The sequence below is a fragment of the Pristis pectinata genome, chromosome 8 (assembly GCF_009764475.1).
Source record: "Pristis pectinata isolate sPriPec2 chromosome 8, sPriPec2.1.pri, whole genome shotgun sequence".
Taxonomy (NCBI): Eukaryota; Metazoa; Chordata; class Chondrichthyes; order Rhinopristiformes; family Pristidae; genus Pristis; species Pristis pectinata.
In genome coordinates this window covers 26,689,163-26,703,556 of record NC_067412.1, presented here as the reverse complement: position 1 = coordinate 26,703,556, position 14,394 = coordinate 26,689,163, and the positions used below count along the sequence as shown (strand labels likewise).

Genomic DNA, 14,394 nt, shown 5'->3' with positions numbered 1-14,394 from the left:
ATTTAACTGTACTATCTTCCTATTTCTTGCCTTGTTAGCAAGTGGCACTGGGAAATATCCCGAGATTAAGCCCTAGAGGACCTGCTTTTATAAATTTCTATCTAACTCCCCAAATATTCTTTGCAGAACCTTATCTGTCTTCCTGCCTATGTTGTTAGTACCAATATGGTCCATGTCCTCTGGCAGCCCAAGCTCCCCTTTCAGAATGTCTAGTACCTGCTCCGAGACATCCTTGATCGTGGACCCAAGAAGGCAACACACCATCCTGGAGTCTCACTTGCAGCCACAGAAATGCCCGTCTGTGCCCCTGACTAAAGAGTCCCCTATCACTATTGCTCACCTAGATTTTGTCTTACCCTGCTGTACCTCAGAGCCAGTTGTGGTGCCACTGAGCTGGCTGCTGCTGTCATCTTCCCCTGAAAGGCTATCACACCAACCCCCACCCCCCCCCCCCCCGCCACCTTTCCCCATATTTAGTTGAAAGGGGGACTGCCACATGAGAATCCTGCACTACTTGCCTGCTCCTCTTGGCAGTCACCCATCTATCTAGCTGAACCACAGCTGTGATCACCTCCCGGAATCTCCTACCTATCACACTCCCTGCCTCCTGTATGCACCATGCGGTCTGAGAACTGCAGCCGGTCACACTTCCTGCAGACATAGTCGCCAGGGACACTTGACCATTCCCTGATCTCCCACATTTCACAGGAGGAGCACAACACTCCACTGACTGCCATTACTGCCCCTTTAGTAAAACCAGAGGACTTAAGAAAAAGAAAAAAAACAACCTTATCTTGCAGCTGCCCACCCTCCTCACAGAAGCCTGGTGTTTACCAAAGCCAGCACTTTAACCTACCAGCAGCACTCAACCTCAAAGCAGCCCCTCTCAAAATGTCTGCTTCTCTAGAGATCACCTCCCTATTTTTGCTGCTGAACCTGCTGTAAGCAAAACTACCAGCTGGTCTCCTGCAATGGACTTTTAAAACTCCCAATGCCAAATATAACCAGATCCTCCAAAAATTTCACTGAATAAATTTTCAGTGAAATAAAAACCAAATTTTACCAACTTTTATAGGTATTTAATTACCTGACTGTCAGTTTAATGTATGACTATCACTCTGAGACATAAGCTCCATGAAGTTTGGTTCTATGCTTGAGGCAGCAATTCGAAGGGACTCTTTTATGTGTGGAGAGTACATCAATTTCACCTGTTCCTTGAACCTTTGATTTTTTTTAACTGACCAATCAAGTTGTTGTAATTTAACAGAAGCATTTACCTCCACTACTGAGCATAAAGGAAAAATTGTGTTTCTATTCCTCTCTAAAAGATCTGTATTTATCTTCATAATGTTGTTTCTTTGTTGCTTTTGCCATGTTTTGTTTTGTACCTACAACATGTTATTAATGTCCTCAAGAGAAATACAGATTTTAATTGTTTTTAGCTGACATCTTCGTTAGCAGTGTATAATAGGAAATGTAGGATAATTACTATACTCAAGTATAATGACATTTCATAATCTAATATAGAAATTAGAGGTCTTCAAGAGCCATAGCTGCACATCGAAGAGCTGTAAGCAGCACATCAAAGGTTTTATCATATATAATTATTAATAATTCTGGGAAGATAGCATTGTTGCTAAAGTTTCAGAAAGTAAATTTTATCCATTTTTCTTGCCATTTAATTTTATCAGGTATATACATTTATCAGGTAAATTTTATCAGGTACATACTGTACATTTTACTTTTATAGGTAGGGTAACTGTGAAAACCATGATGGCAGTTTGACCTTTACTAAAATAAACAGTCTAATTTGAACTAAAGCCCACATCTTTATCTCCTACCATTAATAGGGCTGTTGTAACCAAAGATGTTATATGTAATCTCGTAACTTTGATTGTAGCAAATCATTTTGCAGTTATAGAGTATGATCATTTAAGTCCATGGGCTAGAATTTCCAAAAATAACTATAGAACTGTACTTGTCATATTCTGAGACCATGGGGGTTTTCATTAATGTACTTCAGGGGAGTTTGGACCAATGATGTTCAATTGGTTTTATCCAAGGTAAGGCAGAGGCCTATCCGATCACTTTGACACTGTAGACAGAGTTGGCCCTTCTTGACTGGTAGCTCAATGAGCCAATTCTTGATAAAAAAAAGAGCTCAGGCAGAGCTTTTGGCTTTTATCTTATTTACCTCTCTGTGAAAAATTGTGGGGTTTTCCATCTGGAACAGTGAATCAACTTTTTGTTCCAGTCACTTCCCCAAATCTAACAGAGAAAGTGAAGAAGAACCAGATCTAGTTTGGATACTTTATTACTTATGATGTTACATGGAGCAAGGAAAATAGATAAATCTCTGTGTGCAAATCTTTTTCTATTCAGTCATGTATTTGATGTTTACCATTAAACCTATCTTTACTAAATTTTTATCAGTTTAATTTCTCAAAAACAGGAAAACAAAGCATATGGCAAAATATGCTTGATAACTAGGTTCTTGGCAGCAAAGGAAAACATCAAGTCATAAGGATTCAGGGCCATCACTCCAACATGCCTTCTGTTTCTTAGACCCTAAGCTCTGGAACTTCCTTTCTAAATCTTTCCACTTTTCACCTCTGTCCTAAAATGTTCCTTAAACCAAAATAGTTGACTAAATTTCTGACAGCTGGAGACCTGCAGTGGGAAGCTGAAAGAGAATTGTTACTTTTCTATTCAAGTAACCTGCAAGCAATTGTTTTTCTCATAAGCCATATATGAGAACATATTTTAATTTTAAGCACCACAACGAATTAGCACAATTTACAGAATAATGAGCCTGCGATTCAGGACTAAAGTGAAGAGAATTTTCTTTACATATTCTTTGTATTTCTTTGAAATTTTCCACTGCAGAGGGCTGTCTTAAGTATATTAAAAACTGAAATTGCAACACCCACTCCCATTTCTATTTATCTTCTCACATTTTTTTTTAGCTGTTTCTTGTCCCTAAAAGGGGTTCTTAGATTTTTTTTGTTGATTTGATGATGAGGCCAATCCAGTCTCTTAATTCAATTGAACTGGTTGCTTAGAAGTTGGAGCTGCTGCTGCACAGCTCCAGTGACCCACATTCAATCCTGACCTGGGTGCTGTCTGTAGGGAGTTTACATGTTCTGCCTGTGACTGTGTGGATTTCTCCTGGATGCTCTGGTTTCCCACATGGCAAAGATATGCTGATAGGTTAATTGATTATGGAGTCACACGGCATAGAAAAATGCCCGCCACATCCACGCCGACAAGTGCGCACCCATCTGCATTCCAGCCTTGGCCTAAGAGCAATTCAAATGCTTGCCTAGGCAACTTTTAAACACTGTTAGCTACTCTACTTCCACCACTCTCTCCAGCAGTGCATTCCAGATATTTACCACCCTCTGGGTCAAAAAGGTCCCCCTCAGATCCCCTTTAAATCTCTTATCCCTTACCCTAAATAAATGTCTTCTAATTTTATTCACCTTTGATAAGGGGAAAAGATTCCTACAGTTTACACCATCTATACCCCTCATAATTTTATATACCTAATCATGTTCCCTCTTAGTATCCCCCACTCCAGAGAAAGCAGACCTAGCCTCTCCAATATCTCCTCCTGGACATACCTCAAGCATTCCACCTCCTCTGAGTCTTTCACACTAAGGCAATCCCAGTTAATATTTGGGAAATTGAAATCTCCTAGTACAATAATCCTATTTTTTACTGCATTCTCTCTGCTATTTGCTCCATGTCTGATCCTCTATATCCTGTTGACTGTTAGGTGGTCTGCAATACATGCCCAGCAAAGTGACAATACCCTTTTTGTTCTTAGTCTCTACCTAAATGCCTCATTTCAGGAGCCTTCTCAGATATTCTCCATCAATACTGAAGTAATGCATTCATTGACGAACAGTGCAATTCTGCCTCCTCTTTACATTCTCCTCTGTCTCATGTGAAAATTCTGTACCACAGGATACTCAGTTGTCAGTCCTGCCATCTTTCAACCATATTTCAGTGATGGCAACAGTATCGGTATTGGTATTGGTTTTGGTATTGTCAAATGTACTGACATACACTGAAAAGCTTTTATTTGTCTGCCATCCAGTCAGATCATGCCTCACATGAGGACATCGTATTTCCATGTGTTAATTGAAGCTCTGAGTTCATCTACCTTACATGTTAGACTCCTTGCATTAAAGTAGATGCAATTTAGCTTTGTATTCCTCTCATGTGCATTTACCCTCCTGATCTACCTACTGGACGTACCAACTTCTCCTCCAGGTGAAAGAGGTACAGTTTTACAGTGGACACAATCTCGTTGGCTCTCTACTCTGCTTTGGAGCACCTAGGCAACAGCAAAACATACGTCAGGCTGCTGTTTATCGATTACAGCTCGGCGTTCAGTACCATCATCTCTCAGTATTAATCACCAAGCTTCTAAACCTGGGCATCTGTACCTCCCTCTGCAAATGGATCCTCGACTTTCTCATTGGGAGATTGCAGTCAGTATGGATCAGTGATAACATCTCCTCCTTGCTGACAATCAATACAGGCGCATTTCAAGAATGTGTGCTTAGCCCACTGCTCTACTCTCTCTACACTCTTGACTATGTGGCTAAGCACAGCTCAAATGCCATTTACAAATTTGCTGATGACACCATTGTTGTTGCTAAAATCTCAGATGGCAATGAGGAGGTGGACAGGAGTGAGATAGATCAGCTGGTTTAGTGGTGACGCAACAACAACCTCACACTCAATGTCAGCAAGACCAAGGAATTGATTGTGGACTTCAGGAAGGGGAAGTCGGGAGAACACGCACCAGTCCTCATTGAGGGATCAGCGGTGGAAAGGGTGAGCAGCTTTAAGTTCCTGGGTGTCAGCATCTCCGAGGATCTGTCCTGGGCCCAACACATTGATGCAATCATGAAGAAGGCGCGCCAGCAGCTCTACTTCTTTAGGAATTTGAGGAGTTTGGTATGTCACCAAAGACTCTTGCAAATTTCTATAGATATACAGCGGAGAGCATTCCGACTGGTTGCATACAGCCTGTTATGGAGGCTCCAATGTACAGGATTGCAAGAGGCTGCAGAGGGTTGTAGACTCAACCAGCTCCATCACGAGCACAACCCTCTCCACCAGCGAGGATATTTTCATGAGGTAGTGCTTCAAGAAGGCGGCATCCATCATTAAGGACCCTCACCATCTGGGAGATGCTCTCTTCTTGTTACTACCATCAGGGAGGAGGTACAGGAGCCTGAAGACCCACACTCAATGATTCAGCAGCAGCTTCTTCCCCTCCATCATCAGATTTCTGAATGGTTCATGAACCCATGAACACTACTTGTTTGTTCCTTTTATTGCACTATTTATTTATTTTGTAATTTATAGTAATTTTATGTCTTTGCACTGTACTGCTGCCACAAAACAACAAATTTCAAGTCATATAAGATGCTGATAATAAACCTGATTCTGTTGTACAAGTCTCACCCTTGTCAGGAATGGTCCCAATGATCTAGGAACCTAAAGCCCACCCCCCTGCACCATCCCTTCAGCCACACATGCATCTGATCTATCCCATTCCTTTAGTGACTAGCTTGTGACACCAGAAGCAATCCAGAGATTACCATCTTTGAGGTTCTGCTCTTTAAACGGTTCTTATTCTTGCTTCCTAAACTCACCCCTTCTCCTACCAATGTGTTGGTACCAATATGTAAATGGTCAGTTAATGTCGGTGAGTGGCAGCAGAATCGGGGCAGTTGATGGGCATGTGTGAGGGAGTAGGCTGTAGGGAAATACATGGAGGAATGGAACAGATGAGAATGCTCTGACAGCCGGCATAGACTTAATAGGCTACAATCTTTGCATGAGTCTGATATTTTGCGCTTGTCTTTGTATTTATTGTTGTATTTATTATTACCATGTATACTGTTTACTCTGTGAGCTTCATGTGAGCAGGGAATTTCATTGCACCCTGGTGTATAAACTAATCCGAATATGATAGAACATCGATTACATATCTCCCTCCACAGATGCTGTCTCACCTGTTGAGAAATTCCATTATTTTCTGCTGAATTTCTGATTTCCACCAGTTTGTATTAGTCGTGGCCCACTGAACAAACCAGCCACACTTGAGGCAGGCGCACCATAGCAACCGTTTGCGGGCGCGGCGCCGGACTCTGCGTCCGACGTGTGCGTCCACGTCCCTGGAAGCCGCGCACGGGCGTGTTCGCGGTGCCGCTCCCGGATCCCGACAGCCCGTCTGCGCCTGGTGACCGAATTCGTGTCGACTGACCAGAGTCCGCGAATTCCACCCCCGACGGGTAAGAGCTGGGCGGGTGGACGCGGGCGAGGGCAGGAAGGCGGAGGGGGAGGACGGTGAGGCAAGGATGCCGGGCCCCCAAATGGGAAAAGAAACTGTTGAGGCCTAGGCTGGAAACAAGCCGGCAACCGGCGGAAGGGAAAAGAGGGGAGAAGGGGAAGAAGAAGGGGGGGAGGAAGAAGAGGAGAAGGAGGGTGATAATGCGCCGAGCCGAGTGTGCGGCAGGGCCCGGTCCACCAGTCACACATCGTGGGAACTGGCGAGGAAATGACCGCGGAGACCCAGGAAGGAGAAAGACTGGGCTCTAATGACCTGCCCCCGCCCTGCTCCCGGGGTGCGGGGGTGGCCCCAGGCTGTAGCAGTGCCTTGGGCGACTGAGGCTAGTAGCAGTGCCGTGCAGAGGGAACAAGTGTATAAAACACAGTAAGCAGGACGGTTCAGGTCATGTAGTTGCTGCTTCGCCGGGGTAACGAGGCTGTCCGAAACACTCACATATTCCACTGGAGTTTTTCTGAATTCTAGCCCAAACTGTAGTTTCGCAATGGTTATTTAGTATATGGTATAATCATTCGAACAAATTGAAAGTAAGGTAATGCTATATTCCTTGTGGCTTTTGATTATTTTGTCCCTTTAACACAATTATGGGGGAAAGCTGTTTTTTCTTACTTTAGGAGGGAAAGGAAGCTCTAGATATAGATTTTTCAGGCATTGAAAATCAAAATAACTAATAGATGCTCAATCTGAAATAATGAAAAAATACTGGAAACTTTCTGCAGGTCAGGCAATATCTGTGGAAGGAGGAATAATTTAGTGTTTCTGGTTGCAGACCCTTTCAGGCCTGTTATCTAGGAAAGGGTATGATCAAATTTGTGACATTCCACAGAAGGCCATCCTTTGTCTTTTATTTATTTATTCATAGGATGTTGGCATTGTTGATAAGACTAGCATTTATTGTCTATCCCCAATTCATGCCTTGGCCCTGAGTGTCCTGCTAAGAAATTCTGGTTAAGAATTAACCACATTGGTGTGTCTAGCATTAGTCCTGACAGGTAAGGGGACAGATATCCATGAACCAGATTCTATGATTATATTTTCAGATTTATTTAGTGAATTTTAATGTATTGGTGAGGATTTGAACTGATCTTGCAACAGTGGTTCATCCCTCTGGGAACTAGTCAAGGAAATAATTCAGTAATTTTGTTTTGTTAAGTAAATAGTATATAAAGTTATGGAAATTATTTGAATATTTTTGATCTTGGATACATGTTCTTTTTTTAATTTGTTCACATTTGATGTGAGGCTTTGCCACAGGGGATTCAATGTAGAACAATAGGCACGTGAAATGTTCTCATGTGTATGTTTTTCCAGATTTGGGTCAGGTCTTGATAGAGAATAATGAGCTTTATAGCAGGAGACTGAATCAATTAGTCATTGGGATAACTGATAATTTTTGTCTCAGTAGCACTGGTGTTAATATTGGTAAAACTTCTATTTTGATCAATATGCAATAAACATAAGGCAGTAAGTGACAATTTAAAATGGGTGATTTGCAGAAAAATAACTGCTTAAAAAGAAATGACTAGCATTTATATAATACATACCCTAGAATGCTCCGAAGTGCTTTGCAACCAATTAAGTTCTGAAGTACAATTACTGTTCTTTAGGTAAGTCAAACAGCTAATTTAACAATGAGAAATGCACGTTGGCTGGGAACAGGATTTTCTGGTCCTCCCCTAAACAGTCCATCACATTCAGCTGAAGAAATACAGGGTCTCAGTTTTACTGAAACTGAAAGGTGGCCATGCAAAGAATGTAGCATATCTACAATAAGGTGTGTTCAGATCCCTGGGGTGGCACTTGAACATATGGCCTCTGGGTCAGAGGACTGTCAATGAGCAAAGCTCGAAAGGTAATTTTTTTAGGTCGTTGTTGCATTTTTTTTGTGGCATTGGAAACTATGAAATTATATATAAAGGTGAACATTGCTGATTTTAAGGAGTGCCTGATTTATTTCCACATGCGTTTGGGGTTAGATACCATATTGCTTCAGAAGGTTGTATGGTTGTTTGTTCTGTGTTTAAAGTTAGATTGTTACAATCTCTCATCTTCAGTGTGCTGAGACATGACTCATTAGGTTGAAGTACAAATAGGGTGGGGGAACAATGAGATATGAGAGAAGGAATGTAAAGCGTTCTTGTCAAAAAATCATCATAGAAATATACCGATAGTTGCTGCAGACCAAAAGTTTATTAGAAAGTTATTGAAAATCACATGATGTACTGTTAGTGTACGTAGCTTTTATGAATTCTACTTGTGGTATTCACCTGGAGCATTACAAGGGCAATATAGTTAAACCAATTGTTCAATACAGTACTGAGTGAGTGTCCTTTTAACAGAGGTTGCCATCTTTCATGTGTGGTTAAACCAAGGCCAAACCTCTTGTTTTTATTGGAGGGGGAGCATAAAAATCCCTGTGGAAAAGTGGAAACTTCATCAATATCCCTCAAATAATGCCACAAATGATTAACAACTCAACTCTTTTTGTGTTTATATGACCTTGGGGCTTGCAAACAGGTTTCTGTATTTGCCAATTAAACCAAAAAGGTTGTCCTTTTTCAAATTCACGAGGTATTTAAAGAGCAGAAAATGATGTGATTGATTCCAATTATCACATCATATCCCACTAACTTTTCTCTACATTCTTTCACAATTATGGAACAACCGTATTGTGAAATGGAAACTCAAAAACTGTAGAACGTAGAAATCTGGAATTAAAACAGAAAATGCTGAAAATAATCAACATTTCAGGCAGCATCTGTGGGGAGGAAAGCATGTATGTTTCATGTCAATGACCTTTCATCAGAGCTAGGAAAACTTAGAGATAAAATGTTTTGAGAGCTGGAGAGAAAGAAGGGAAGAAATGCAATAGAGTGGAGACCAAGAGAGGCTGAATCTCTGAGAAAGGATAATGAAATAGGAGATGAGTGAGGACATGACTATGTTGCATTGGAGCATTTTATTTTCTCTCTCTCCTGCCTTTATTCATCTCCTTTGATTTGCACCTCCTCCATGCAGATCAGCTGCAATCAACAAACCTTTACCATGCCCTCTCAGCCAGCACTAGCATCTTGTGTGTTATACAGTCTGTCATGGTCTTCAACTTCGCCTTTACAGCTGTGAACATTTTTGATTTCTGACTTTTCCTAGTTATGATAAGGTCATTGACCTGTAATGTTCTGTTACTCCCTTAATAGATGAGCAATAAAAGAATGGAATCTAATATTTAATGAAGATTATTTCAATACAGTCTGCACCTTGGGTGAAAGAGGAGCATTGCAGATTGATTCTATCACTTTTCTAGGAATGTCGTCCTATATCAAGATACTGGTTTGTCCTTTTCGGACTCTTTCATCAAGATGTAATTGGTGTGGGAAATTTTACTACTTTCTCTCCTTAGACTTTGAATGAAAGGAACTGAGGAGTGCAATTACAGATTTTCCCCTATCGTACATATAGAGCTTGTTGAGAGCGCTTTGAGCTATGGAATACCTAGTTAATAGTACCGGAGTGAAATTAAGTGCATAGTATTATTGCTTGAAATTAAAACATCCAAGTTATTTTTCTCCCTGCCTATTTATATTACTGTACTAAACGTGTTAATGATATTGTAGACTTAATAAAAGCTAATAACATCAGAAGTGTATTTGACCCATGAAAGTTACAAACATTGAGTACCAGGAAACATTAGTGGACTTAATTTTGCAGTTTCTTGAAACTTTCCACTGACAACTATCACTGATTAAAAGGAGTAGAATGCACACAAAGTAACTTGTATTACAGCAATATTTAAATCCTGCCAACTGCCCATTCTAGACAGCATCAGCTTTATAATAATTGCTGACTATAATTCAACCACAGATGGTACCATAGTGCCGTTCTCTAAGTGGCAAAACTAACTTCCATTGATGCTGTTTAGCCTTTTACTGCAATTCCTTTTACCTGTGTCTACTGTAGCCAAAGTCTCCTTGAAAGTGAGATATTGATTCAAAGAATGCATTAGACAGTTAAAATCAGAGGATCAAAAAAAATTACAAGGTACATTAGTATTTCTCATTCAATGTTTTTTTAATGTACTGTTTAGCAATGCCCCTTATAAAATGCCACACAGAAAATTTTAGAGTTATTATTAGAACTAAGCTTTCCTGTCGGAGAACAGAGAAAATGTATATTTTTTTAAAGATTTTATTTACAGCGTGGTAACAGGCCCTTCCGGCCCAACGAGTCCGCGCCGCCCATTTTAAACCCAAATTAACCTACCCGTACGTCTTTGCAATGTGGGAGGAAACCAGAGCACCCGGAGGAAACCCACGCAGACACAGGAGAACGTACAAACTCCTTACAGACAGTGACGGGAATCGAACCCCGATCGCTGGCGCTGTAATAGCGTCGCGCTAACCGCTACGCTACCGTGCAAGTAAGCAATGTATTCTTAGTTCAAGATTATTTGGCACACTGGATTTTTAGGATGGAAGTCTGCAATGTCTTGTAACAAATTAAAAATTATTGAATTATTCAATGTAGTTCAAGTAATACAAATCATAACTTTGATCTGAGCACGTTCAATCGTTTCATGTGAATCTTAGCAATCTCACAGGTTCTTTTTCAGGAATAAAGCAAATTGGTTAAGTTTTATTCATGTTGGTGATAGCTTATTTACTGGAGAAGGAAGAAGAAATTGGGTTTTATTTGTATGGCAGTATTGTTAGGTCTGCAGAGTCAACATCTGGAAATAAATTTTAAAGTTGTTTCTCCATGAATATATTATGAATCCTTCAATTATCCTTTTCACTATCACTAAAATCAGCAGATTATCCCTTAGCAAAGAGTAAATTCTTAAGGGTAAGTGTTAATTTTACTAGTTGGCAAAATTAAGATTTTTTTGCTTGTTTTAGTAATTTGCATTTTGGTCACTTTTCCAGATGTGAGCTGCAAATTTCTCTATGTACTAGTGCTGAGATTCCATTTTTCATAACCAATCAGGGATATTTACAAGTTTACTCTAACTTGCCACATCAAAGCAACTGCATGAACCTAGCCTTTTCATTACTACATTTTCATAAATCTTATGAATTTTGTCTTTATTTCCATATTATTAACATTCTGTTCCTGATTTGAGCTTTTTTCCTATCAACTTGGTGTCTTGATTGAATTTCATAAATGTGTTTAATGACATCTCAAATTTATTTCACTTTGAAACTTTTGAAAAATATGCTTATGAGCAACAGTAAGCTGCTGTGCATTCTACTGTACTTAACACTTGGACATTGTTTTACAAATATCTGGCTGAATCATGCCTTTAACCATTATTCTCTGAATATGTTTTTAACCTTGCTGCCACAGTGCAAACGTGGCAAGACATGTAGTTCATATCAGTAACTTCAGTTACACTGTAGCTGTAATTGGTGTTCTCCAAAATATAGACTTGCTCCCTGTCATGGGAGCTGGTGATGAGCTTTACATACGATGCCTGCCTTTGCTGGAAGGTCACTCCTGAGATATGGACAGTGGTTCTTTGTTTTTTTTAGGGTCTCCTCATTGATCTTTGTTGGGAGTAGTGTTGCACAGTGGAGGCAGGTTAGCAGAGGACCTTTAGTGGATGTTTAGTTAAGGCCCATTCTCACTTGCACTTCAGTGAATGAATTAACAATGACATGGAGCTTAGCCTCCATAAGTATACGTACTGCAGCTCAGTGACTGAAGTTGGAATGACCTTGGTGCTGGAGTGGAAGTGGTGGAGGTTGAATAATTCATCTTGTTGATGGAGCCTACCCAGTGGGAATATTGTTGGAGGTGATGCACAATATTGCAACAAGAAAGTTTGCGAATGATAACACAGCTGGAGCCTAGTCTGCACTGAGATTGGGTCTTTGCTTAATCCTGGTTTGCATGCCTTTGTGTAACAGGTGTAGAATGAACATGAATGTCTGAGGCAGCCTCAAACCTGGCACAAAGTTTGTGGTGTACTGGACAATGGTGACCACTGCTCTCCTGTATATTTCAGTAGGTAACAAAAAGCACCAGAGAAGTCCAACCAACAATCTCCCTGCAAAATCCTCTTAAATCCACTGACAGGCTCAGTGAACCAATGTTAGCTTCCTCTCCCAGGCCAATGTCCCCAGCACTGAGGCTATAATACACATAGCCAGCTCCAATGGGTGGTCAATTTGTTTGCATGCAGAATATAGGACTTGCAAAGAAAATACACTGCTCCAAATTATCATGCCAAGAGATTACCAGAAGGATAGGAGAAAATGCTTCAAGTACTTTCTCAAAGCCACTTTGCTGACTTTTGGGAGTTCTTGATCTGGGATTGATCAAAATGGGGAAGGGAAATACATGACCCAAATTCTTGAGTCTCTTATGAAGTGAATGGAAGCCCCTCATAAATAAAGGAAGGAGTGCACCATCTTCCATATCACCAACTCCATCAAGCATCTCCTAACCATCTATGGCACTATACAGATCTCAGAATGGGCTATCAGACACCATGAAATGAAAGCAAAACATCCTCAAGTCTGTAGAGCAGCCTACTCTTTTCTGACAGGAAATATCAGTTCCAGTAGTTGGTTGGTACACTGTTTACTGCGGAGTTGGTGGAGACAGAGTGGATCAGTTTAAGAGAGAACAGGGACATGTTTTGATGAAGAAATTAGATGAGAAATGCAGTTAAAGTTTTTTAATCTTGGGCCAATCCCAATGGATGACAGTGGTCTTTTCCAACTTGTTAGTAAATTGTTGGGACTGATTGATTAAGGACATGTGAGTGTTCCAAAAAATGTAATTCAGTTATTTAATTCTTTTAGATCTTTAAACTGTGAAGATGTTTGTGGATGGTTGCTCTGGAATAATTAGATCACTGATTTTTGAACACTTGAACAAAGCAATGATCAAAACTCAAATTGTGTCTGCCTTTTCTCCAGTGATGTGATCCTAAACTTGCACCATGTATCTAAGCTAGCATTTCTAAACCATACCTCTTGCTTACTTCTGTTTATTGAAAAACACAATCAGAGGGAACAGAGTAGATCAGCTGCATGATATTTCAGGCTGGGAATAGAAAGACTTAATATATATTGTCTCTGACAATACTGGAGTGTCACATCATACCTTGATACCAATGAGGAACTTTTGAAGTGTGACCACATTATCTGTCAGTATTCCTGGAGTATTTCAAGAAAAAAAATCTCTAGGTCAATGATTGCCTCTACCAAATAAAAAATCATGACATTGCTTATCTGTAGAAAAGGATAACATTGAAGTAATCATTTAGAATGGAATGTTTAATAACATTTATTCACTTACTTTGTTTTTTTAAAGTCCTTGTTTAGTCAACGTGGCTTAGCTGCTGTTGCTGTGAAGAACCTGGGTGGTTCCTTTCTATCAGTAATTTGGAATGGGGTGCTGAAAATAATTGTGTTTAAGTTTTTTAATTTTAGAATAAATGTGTTCAAAATACTGAAATGTTATTTCACTCTTTATAATGCCTTAAGGTTCAGTGAAGGTCATAAAGAAGTTTTGAAAGTAGAATGTCTCGCCATCAATTCTTGTTTGAACCAATCACATGTCATGCCTGGAATCAAGATCGGACACGTAAGTCATACTTTAAGATGCCCATGTAATTGGGCAAGAATGTTCGTTACTTTGAAAAAATGAAGACCTATTTGTTTTTGCAAATAGTTTATTTTTACAGGGTATGGTGTCTGTGCTGATTCCTAGTTTTCATTGCTAAATCTCAGATTCTGTGATAGAACAGTAAATTCAAAAATGTTGCCATTGTGATAGAATATAATGTAGCTATGTAGAGATCCACAACTAGCACATCTGTAAAAGTATCAACTCGCATCCTGAATTGTGAACCAAATTTCATCAAAATTACTGTATTCAAAATAATCCGCACAGTTGACAAATTATTTGAGATTATTCAAAAGGCCCATTGGTACTCTCTTTAAATCTCAATTTAATATGAGTTCTTCACTCGCCTTTATTTGCTTTGGGAGTGGCTAGTGACTGATGACTGG

The 14,394-nt window shown here is 40.0% G+C and overlaps 1 protein-coding gene across 1 annotated transcript in view; it reads left to right on the top strand.

The window, feature by feature from the left end:
* The first annotated feature begins 6,186 nt into the window (after positions 1 to 6,186).
* The window catches only part of LOC127573671 (actin-related protein 2/3 complex subunit 1A-B), a 31,470-nt gene continuing 23,262 nt past the window's right edge, over positions 6,187 to 14,394 (top strand). The window contains exons 1-2 of the mRNA XM_052022082.1: positions 6,187 to 6,317; positions 13,867 to 13,966. Of these exons, the coding sequence (XP_051878042.1) occupies positions 13,903 to 13,966 (64 nt within the window). The 5' untranslated portion in view covers positions 6,187 to 6,317; positions 13,867 to 13,902. The remainder of the gene's footprint in view (positions 6,318 to 13,866; positions 13,967 to 14,394) is intronic.